This window comes from Mustela nigripes, chromosome 1 (genome assembly GCF_022355385.1).
Source record: "Mustela nigripes isolate SB6536 chromosome 1, MUSNIG.SB6536, whole genome shotgun sequence".
Lineage (NCBI taxonomy): Eukaryota > Metazoa > Chordata > Mammalia > Carnivora > Mustelidae > Mustela > Mustela nigripes.
In genome coordinates, this window is record NC_081557.1 from 52720877 (window position 1) to 52731551 (window position 10675).

General features: G+C 39.3%; 1 protein-coding gene across 1 annotated transcript in view; it reads right to left on the bottom strand.

Annotated features, from left to right (window-relative positions):
• The window catches only part of GDPD4 (glycerophosphodiester phosphodiesterase domain containing 4), a 141590-nt gene extending 131579 nt beyond the window's left edge, over nucleotides 1-10011 (bottom strand). Inside the window, exons 1-2 of the mRNA XM_059399641.1 lie at nucleotides 9811-10011; nucleotides 9522-9544 (exon numbers count right to left, since the gene is read on the bottom strand). Of these exons, the coding sequence (XP_059255624.1) occupies nucleotides 9522-9544; nucleotides 9811-10011 (224 nt within the window). The remainder of the gene's footprint in view (nucleotides 1-9521; nucleotides 9545-9810) is intronic.
• Between the last annotated feature and the right edge of the window lie 664 nt (nucleotides 10012-10675).

Consider the following 10675-nt stretch of genomic DNA (forward strand, 5'->3'; position numbering starts at 1 on the left):
CATCATTTCACATGTCCCTACTTCAACACTGGAAATTTGTTTTTCCTAAGCACACTACTGTGCTTCTCTGTCCCTTGACTTCTAACTACCTCATTCCCTCTACCCACAGTCCCTTGTACCCATATTTCTGTATGTGAAAAATCTCTTCCACAAGTCAGTCACTCCAAGAAAAGTAATAAAATAGCTAACATTTATTGGAGGTTAATTGTGTGACAAGCACAATTCTAAGTGTCTTCAACATATTACCTCTCCCTCTCCCATCCCCACAACAAATCCTATTCATGGGTACTACTATTCCACCTCCATTATTCTAATAAGGCATGTAAAGCACCAGATGTTAAGTTACTTGCCCAAGGTAACACAGTGGTAAAGCTCTAATTTGGAGATAGTCAAGGGTAAAGCCATAAATTGAATCCAGGCAGTCTTTTCCCAAAACACAAGGATAATTCTTATCCTATATGCTATACTCCTTTCCCTCAGCAGAAATGGGGCCTTGAGAATTATCTAGGAACCTTAGGAATTATCTAGTTAAATTCCCTAACTGTAGAGAGGCTGGGAGATCTCACATAACCAGTCCAAGGGCAGAGTGGGATATAGTATCCAAACAGGCTCTAGTCCAGGAATTTTTCCATAATACCACACTGACTCAAATACCACCCTGCGCACAAAGCCTCCCTTTTCCTTCTCTTAGTACATGGTAACTCTCATGTAACTTACTGCCTCATCTCTAGTAAGGTTCTGTTGAATCAATTCACTCTTCTCCATCTTTACCATCACTACTCTAATCCAGACCACCAACATCTCTTACCTTATATACTATCACTTTCTCTTTGAAGGCAAAGATGTCTCCCTCCCTGTTTCATACCTTCCAATGCATTCTCCACACGATCAAATAATCATTCCAAAACACAGATCAGGCAACATCTGCTTACCATCTTTAGGGACTCTTTATGTCCTACATGGCAGAGATCAAATTCTTAAAACCAAATAACACTGGTCCCATCTCCCTCTCTAGCTTTGTTTCCCATCACTTTGCCATTTGTATCCTCTGTTCAACTTAAGGTAAACCTTATACCTGACTCCTCCAAAATGATTTCTTCTGCCATCCCCTAATCCTTACCTACCCAATTCTTAATCACCTTTCACCTTCTATATGAAGTATTTTCAACCCTTCCTTTGGCACATGGAGGCATGTATGCATATACACATACACACATAAATACTCTCAGTATTTTAAGACTGTATTGTGCTTGTCTCTTCCACCAAGGGACTATGAACTGCTTGAGAGCAGGAATCATATCAAAGCCATTTGTTATTCCCAGTCACTAGTATATATACTAGTCCTTATCAGCTATAGGTGGATAGAACAACTAGGAAGGTAAGATATAGGAGACAGAAGAACACTTCTACTAATCTAGGAAAACCTCCCATTTCTACCTACTCCCTTTCCTGTGTTTCCCATCATAGGCATAAGAAACTAGTAATCTAACTGGTCAGAATTTCAGAGCCTGGTTGGACTGTGTTTATAAGTACATGAAGTTTTAGGATATGGCCCTCCTCTTATCCCTTCAGTGTGCTCATCATTTGGTCTTTTATATCAAACAGCCACCAGAGAATCCCAACATATAACCGAGAGTTTAAAGTAAGAGGCCCTCAATAAGGCTAGGCCACATGCTACCACTCAGTCTTACTAAAGTTTTTCATTAAGGAAACTCAAGCATTAGTCTGACCAATAATAAAGGAATACCTTGTTTCCCACTTGCTGTTATTTTCCTCATAAACATAGCTCTTTGGGAAACTTACAATGAAGAGAGAATTAAAGATTCAGGCATTCTTGTAATTCCTAGTCAAAAACATCTAATTATACTAAACTTCACTTTTTCAAAGCTAAATAAATGAATGAGAACAAAAGTAAATCAATGAGTAAATGAATAACATAAAAGAGGTAGTTTTTAAAAAAAAAGAGAGAGAAGCAAATGAAAGTGAAAGAAGATAAGGAAAACAAGCATGTGTTTCTATAAGGTTAACTCTGGCTCCAGAACTTTTCAGGAGGCTTTTCATCAAAGAACTAGAGCCCTACCATGCCCTTGTCCTGGAGACTCTAATGAGCTCTCATGGGAGGGACCAGCCCACGTTCCCCACATCTGAGAAAGTATGGTACAACTCTTTCCCATGTCTCTATACCCAAGAGCAGCAGCAGGGTCCAGGTAAAGACTCTTTCTCCTGCTTGACCTGCCACTCGCAGGTGTAGCAACCAGTAATCAAGGTGATATAGCATTGTCGGTTGCAGCCACATAGGATCCATGGATAATGCCTTTTCACTCTTCTCTGGCTCCCAGGCTCAATCCTGTTGCCCTTAAGCATGGTGCACCTTCTTGCTGAAATGACAAATAAAATTATTAGGATCTAAAAGCTCCTTCAAAAGTTTCCTACCTCACTGCTCTATAGAAAATTCAATAAAAAAAAGATAGATTTTAAAGTTTTTAATCTAGGATAATGCACTGGATTCAGTGGATGAGTAGAGCTTCATCCCCCTTTACCACTAACTTGTTTAGTATTTACTGCAGTCATGCACCCTTCAAGGTTTAGTTTTCTTACCCCTAAAATGGGATCATACTGTCTGCCCTAGGCAACTAATAAATGCTGAAAGTATTAGATAATATATACAAATTATAATTAGATAATATATACAAATGTGTTTTTTCAACTACAATGTGCTCTTGAAATAACTTGAGAGCTTAAGAGGCGTGGGTGAGGTATGAGAAAAATATAATCATTGACTAATAAGTGACTCAGATATATAGCTGCCTGCCCCATCACTTATGATCCTCTCTCATTGGAATTAGTTAGGGTTAGCCTCAATTTAAATGATGGAATTTTCAAAATAGCAATGGCTGAAATAAGACAAGTTTGTTTTTTCTTTTGCCAACAAAAATATTTTAAAAATTATGTGGTACGTGGCTTCACAATGTCATTAAGAACCCAGACATCTTCCATCTTTTTGTTCCACAGCAGCACAGGGCTCCCTTCTCAGGGTCCAAAATGGCTGCTGCTTGAGCTGTATCTATCATTCTAAATTCCAACAAGGATAAAGGAAGAAGAACAAAGAAGGATATTCCCCCTTACTTTAAGGACACTTAAAGAAGTTGAACATTACATTTTTTTTTTTTTTTAAATTTTTTATTATTTTTTTTTAATTTTTTATTTTTTATAAACATATATTTTTATCCCCAGGGGTACAGGTCTGTGAATCACCAGGTTTACACACTTCACAGCACTCACCAAATCACATACCCTCCCCAATGTCCATAATCCCACCCCCTTCTCCCAAACCCCCTCCCCCCGGCAACCCTCAGTTTGTTGTGAGATTAAGAGTCACTTATGGTTTGTCTCCCTCCCAATCCCATCTTGTTTCATTTATTCTTCTACCCACTTAAGCCTCCATGTTGCATCACCACTTCCTCATATCAGGGAGATCATATGATAGTTGTCTTTCTCTGCTTGACTTATTTCGCTAAGCATGATACGCTCTAGTTCCATCCATGTTGTTGCAAATGGCAAGATTTCATTTCTTTTGGTGGCTGCATAGTATTCCATTGTGTATATATACCACATCTTCTTGATCCATTCATCTGTTGATGGACATCTAGGTTCTTTCCATAGTTTGGCTATTGTGGACATTGCTGCTATAAACATTCGGGTGCATGTGTCCCTTTGGATCACTACATTTGTATCTTTAGGGTAAATACCCAATAGTGCAATTGCTGGGTCATAGGGCAGTTCTATTTTCAACATTTTGAGGAACCTCCATGCTGTTTTCCAGAGTGGCTGCACCAGCTTGCATTCCCACCAACAGTGTAGGAGGGTTCCCCTTTCTCCGCATCCTCGCCAGCATCTGTCATTTCCTGACTTGTTGATTTTAGCCATTCTGACTGGTGTGAGGTGATATCTCATTGTGGTTTTGATTTGTATTTCCCTGATGCCGAGTGATATGGAGCACTTTTTCATGTGTCTGTTGGCCATCTGGATGTCTTCTTTGCAGAAATGTCTGTTCATGTCTTCTGCCCATTTCTTGATTGGATTATTTGTTCTTTGGGTGTTGAGTTTGCTAAGTTCTTTATAGATTCTGGACACTAGTCCTTTATCTGATATGTCGTTTGCAAATATCTTCTCCCATTCTGTCAGTTGTCTTTTGATTTTGTTAACTGTTTCCTTTGCTGTGCAAAAGCTTTTGATCTTGATGAAATCCCAGTAGTTCATTTTTTCCCTTGCTTCCCTTGCCTTTTGCATTGTTCCTAGGAAGATGTTGCTGCAGCAGAGGTCGAAGAGGTTGCTGCCCGTGTTCTCCTCAAGGATTTTGATGGATTCCTTTCGTACATTGAGGTCCTTCATCCATTTTGAGTCTATTTTTGTGTGTGGTGTAAGGAAATGGTCCAATTTGCAGACAGGGGTTTTTCTTACTAGGAAAAGGAAAGAAAGGAAGGAAGGAAGAATGAAAGAGGGAGGGAGGGAAGGAGATATTGAGCTATATCTAGCTGTTACTACTGAATTTTCTCACCCTACTTTAATAGGACACTTTCAGATAAAATTCGTGTGGAATTAGGGGGAAAAACAAAACAAAACAAAAACAAAAACCCCTAAGTATTTAAGAATAAACAAACAAGAAGTCTTAAAGGGCCTGATCCCAGGCGTGGTCTCTACCCCTGAAAACTTTCTGTTGTGCTCCATTCTGTTTTTCTGTGAAAGGTAGTGCTGTAGTTCAGAGTGCATAGTGTCAACATAGAATTCTGGCAAAAAATGTGAGTAACAGGGACTGGAGTAACCTTCCCAGCTTAAGTAACTAAAAAACCTGGGGAAAATATGAAAGAAAGGTTTTCACACAGTGGACAATAGGCAGTGAAGGACAGCAACCTTTGAGAGAGAAGAAACAAAGGAAGTGAGTATTGTAAATGCAATTTGGATACAGTTTCCAGGATGAAGCCCTGGGAGTGAGATTGTAGGTGGATCCTGGCAGTATCCCTGAACTGAGCAGACAGAAACTGAGCAGACAAAAGGGAAGGAAAAGTACCTCCCTCCATGTCTTTCCGAATCTCCAGCTGAATACTAATCAGTACATGCTTAGTAAGAAATTATTGACGTTAGAAAAAGAATCACACAAAATGAGGTGGTTAGACATTTAGAGCTCACAAAAGGCTGGGAATAGTTGGTGTTTCCTTCAGAGCAGAAAAACCTTATAATACATAGGCACTTAGAAGCATACTCAGAAGGGTATTGCCTCAATAGTGGGGGAAAAAAATTAGGCCTACATTAAAGGCTACTACTAGGGACAATGGCCTAGCCAAACAAAGTTTAAAAATGAGACTCAAGGGTGCCTGGGTGGCTCAGTCGGTTAAGCATCTGCCTTCAGCTCAGGTCATGATCCCAGAGTCCTGGGATTGAGTCCCACATTGAACCCACTGGTTCTCTGTCCCTCCCCTGGCTTGTTCTCTCACTCTCTCTCAAATAAATAAATAAGTTTAAAAAATGATCTGCAAGATAGTAAAAATGTTTCCAAATAACCTGGCTCTGTTCTGAAACAAAGATCAGAATAAAAACAAACCAAACAAACAATAAAACAAGAGAAGTAGCCAACAAAACAAAATTCTCAATGCCTAGTATCCAATCAAAAATCACCAGGAACATTTTGAGGAACCATCATGACCTGAGCTGAAGGCAGAGGCTTTAACCCACTGAGCTACCCAGGTGTCCCCCCCCAAAAAAACCACTCTTAATCCAAAAAGATTTTCCAGTCCAGTGATTTACAGAGATAAGAAATAAGTTAATTGTTCTAGTGTGAAATAAGGTATGACAGAGGTATACACAAGTTGCTATGAGAGCAAAATTGATACTTACCTAACTTATTTGCTGGTAATGGTGACAGCATAGATGAATAATATGAATATACCAAGAAGAAAGAGAAATTTGCAACACATTTTATAATGTAAACTTTTGTTTTGTTTATTCTGTTGACACTAAAATTTATTTTCCCCCCATATCCATTAAATGTGAGTTACTTTATGCATTTATTTAGTTTTACTTTCTCTAGCTGTTTTTTTCTTATCTTCTTGTAGATATAAACTATTCCTTTGTCACCTTAAATGCCAGTTAAGATAAAGATCATTGTTTCAGAAATGCCTAAAATATCTGTTTCCTAAACTAAATTTCTAGTTATTTCTTTCTTTTTGCCTCAACATTATTTAAAATGATTCCCTGTCCAGCGTAGTTTGTTTCCTCCTTTGTTGATTGTTCTGTTTCCACCATCCAACCATTCAAATATCTGCTCACCTGTCTGCCTGTGTTTCCTTACTCCAAGAAGGTTTGATAGTTCTTGCTTTATGTTAGTTACTTTGCTTTTTAGATATTATAAGACATGATTAGAAAGTGAAGCTGATTTTAATTTTAAAAGACATACTTCTTTAGTTGATGTATAGCCAAATTAGACTTATCAAGTTAGATCAATAAATGCGATTGTTCTTTTTAAAAAAAAAAAAAATCACCAGGAACATAAAAAAGAGAATGCACCCATATGGAGGGAAAAAACTATCAACAACTCAGAAATGTCTCAGGTGATATAATTAGCAGGGAAGGACACCAAACATTTTTACAACTGTATTCAATATGTTGAGGACAGTAGAAGAAAATAAACATGTTAAGGAGAGACAGGGAAGGTATTTTTAAAATATGTAAACTGGGGGCACCTGGGTGGCTCAGTAGGTTGGCCTCTGCCTTCAGCTCAGGTCATGGTCTCAGGGTCCTGGGATCAAGCCCTGCATCGGCTCTCTGCTCTGCAGGGAGCCTGCTTCCTCCTCTCTCTCTGCCTGCCTCTCTGCCTACTTGTAATCTCTCTCTGTCAAATAAATGAATAAAATCTTTTTTAAAAATATGTAAACTGAACTTTTAGAGATGAAAGACATAGTGTCTGAGATGAAAAGTACACTGCAAGGATTAATAGCAGATTAGATACTACAAAAGAAAGGATTAGAGAATTTGAGAATTTTTTTTTAAATGAAGAGATCAACTGTGAGCTACACAATAACTATAAGCAGTCTAATATAATCATGCCTGGATTCCCTAAAAGGCGGGGGGGGGGGGAGGTGAGAAAGGGATAAACACAATATCTAAAAAATTAATAACCAAAATGTTTCCAAATATGATGAAAACTATAAGCCTACAGAGCCAAGAAGCACGCCAAACCCTAAGGAAAAGTACACACAGCAAACTATAAGACACATCATAATCAAGATGCTTAAAAACACTAGTAAAGAGAAAATCTCACCACCAGCCAGAGAGGAAAAGTGTATTACATGTGGAATAAAGAGGACTTCTTGACATTTTTTTCAACAAAAATAATTTGTTGAAAACAATACAAGCCAAAAGACAGTGGAGCAACATCTTTAAGGAACTGAATAAAACACATTTAGCTAGAATTCAGCACTCATAATGAACAGCGTTAAAATATGAAAGTGAAAGGGCACCTGGTTGGCTTAGTTGGTTAAGTGTCTGCCTTCAGCTCAGGTCATGGTCCCAGAGTCTGGGGACTGAGTCTCGAGTCAGTTTCCCTGCTCAGCGTGGAGTCTGCTTCTCCCTCTCCGCCCCTCCCCGCACTCGTGTTTTCTCTCTCTCTCATTCACTCTCTAATAAAAAATTGATTTATTTATCTGAGAGAGAGAGAGCATACAAACAGGGGAAATTAAGCAGATGCTTAATCAACTGAGCCACCCAGGTGCCCCCAATAAATAAAATCTTTAAAAAATTTTTTTAATTAAAGTGAAATAAAGACCTTTTGGATATTCAAAACTAGAAAAGAATTAATCACCAGCTGACTTGCACTACAAGAAATGTTAAGATCACCCAATATGAAAGCAAAAGCTACCAGGTGGAAATACACATTTACATAAAGAAATGAGGCACCAGAAATATTCAATATATGGGTGGATATAAAATAATGTTTTTCTTATTTATAAAATTACTTCAGAAGATAATTGACTGAAGCAAAAGCAATAACAATGAATATTTCCACTTGTAACAATTGCAGCAGTAAAAGGTTTGACAAGAGTTTAAAGGCCAGGAGCAGGAAAATGAAAGTGTACTGTTAATTCAGTTCTCATATGATATATGATGAGGTGGTATAATATAACTTAAAAGTAGACTCTGATAAGTTAAAGACATATACTGTACACCACGAAGTAACCTCTGAGAAAAGGGGTGTGCATCTAATAAGCCAACAAAGAAAATAAAATGAAATCATAAATATTATTCAATCAAAAAGCAAGAAAAAAGTGAAAAAGGAACACAGAAGAATAGAAAGCAAGTAGTAAATCAAATTTAAACTTAAATATACCAGTAATTCCTTTAAATATAGTCTAAATGCTCCATGTTTAAAAAGAATTGAATGTGGCGCCTGGGTGGCTCAGTGGGTTAAGCCTCTGCCTTTGACTCAGAGCATGATCCCAGGGTGCTGGGATCGAGCCCCGCATTGTGCTCTCTGCTCAGCAGGGAGCCTGCTTCCTCCTCTCTCTCTGCCTGCCTCTCTATCTACTTGTGATCTCTGTCTGTTTTAAAAAAATAAAAAGAATTAAAAATTGTCTAAGTGGATTAAAATAACAAAGCCCAACAATATGTTCTTTACAAGAATTTGGTTTGTTGTTACAGAAGGTAAAATAATGGAAAGATTAGTGTCCCATTACCAAGACAACACCACATACCAATCAAAGATGAAATCTGAGTCACATGTGACAATAAGCATTTACTGCTCATACTCTGTTGATCTAGACTGGCCTTGGCTAGTATGACCGGAGTGACCTGGCTCTGTTCCATGTATGGCTCAACTGAGTTGGCCAGAGTATATTTTCCTGATGGTGGCAGTTGTCCAGGAGGGTAAGCTGTAATATGCAAATCCATCTCAAGGCTCTGCTGCAAAGGATGTCTTCAAGTCAAAATCAGAAGCAGAGTAAGTGAACTCACAGTAGGAGGGCATTATAAGTTATAAGGCAAAAGGAATGTGAACACAAAAGGCATAACTAAAGGAAGGGTAAGAATTGGAGCCAAATAATACAATCTACCTCACTAGTTACCAGCAGATCAATACCTCGCTTGCTTTTTGCTTGAGGCAAAAAGAATCAGTAAAGACAAAAAAGGACATTTCATAAAGATGCAAAATGACTAATAAATAATTTCCAGTTCACAGGCACCCAATCACATGGCTTCTACAGGAGAAGTAGACAAATTCACAGACATGGTGGGAGATTTAGCATACTTCTCTCAATAAATGATCTAATAAGCAGACAAAAAAGTCTAAAAGGATATAGAAGATTTTATCAACTCGATTAACAAACTAATCTTAATTAACATTTATGGGACACTATACTCAATGACTGTAGAATGTATGTTCTTTCCCAAACTGAACATTTATCAAAAGTCATATATTGAACTAGACAACTGGTTTTAATACACTTCTAAGAATTGAAATCTTAAGAGCGTACTTTCTGATTATGGTGCAATTCAGCTAGGAATCAGTAAGAAAACGATAATTACAAAAATTCACATTTGGGAATTTCACACTATAAAAAACCCATGGTCTAAGGAAAATAATCACAGTGGAAATGAGAAAAAGTCCGAATTGTCTGTTGTTGAAACTGTGATGAAACTACATGAATTTGGTGTGAGCAGCTGCAAATAGTGGTATGTCCAAGAACAAAAACTTTGTGACAGGAAGGGTGGTATACTGCTGGAATACTGAACTAAAGGCAGTATTTTAACCAGAATCATTACCACAATTTCCCACACATCTACAGATCCTTGGAGTTCAATCATAATTAGGGAAAGATCAATAAACACTGTTTCCCTTCCAAACGTCCAGCACCCAGCTGACATCTCCACTTGGATTTCTCGCAGACATCTCAAAATTAATATATCCCACACTGAACCCCCGATTTTCCCTCCCAAACCGATTCCTTCTGAAATCTGTCGCATCTCAGCAATGCGCACCACCGTTCACCCGGTGCTGGAGTCAAACACTAGGATGTGCTTGCCAGGATGAAGAAAGTAGAGCAAGACTTACGCTCCGTCCATGAGTAACTTGGAAAATGGGCAAGAAACAACATTTTCACACGTTGAACACAGGCAGCATCGGGCATGACCGCAGAGAGGGGAGAAACAAATGAGCAGAGCCGAACTTCCCACCAGGAGGGACTCACGGACAAGCCGACAGCAGGCCAGCCCTGGACGCCAGCCAAGCCACTGGGCCTGCCCGGCTTGTGCCCCTGTCACCCACCGACAGGGACAGGGACAGGGCCAAGTGGAAGCCCTTTGGCCTCAGTTGCCTCCCCAGAGCACAGGGCTAAAGGCAGCTCCCAGCTGACCACACCTGGTGAGCTCCTTGGGTCCAAGGGCCTCACTGGCTGCCAGCTTGATAATATTTATGTAGCTTCCTATTCCTGGAGAGGCTTACAGGGGGAAGCGCAGAGCTGGACATGTTACTTACAGCGACTTCAAAGCCTCAAACCCAAACACGACCTCCCCACTGGAGAAGACTAGCGTCTCTCAAAATGGACGCCTGGTTCAACAAGGCGGTGGAGGCCGCGTGGAGGGGGCGTGGCCAGGGGCGTGCTCTCTACAGCCGTGAGGCGGAAGTCAG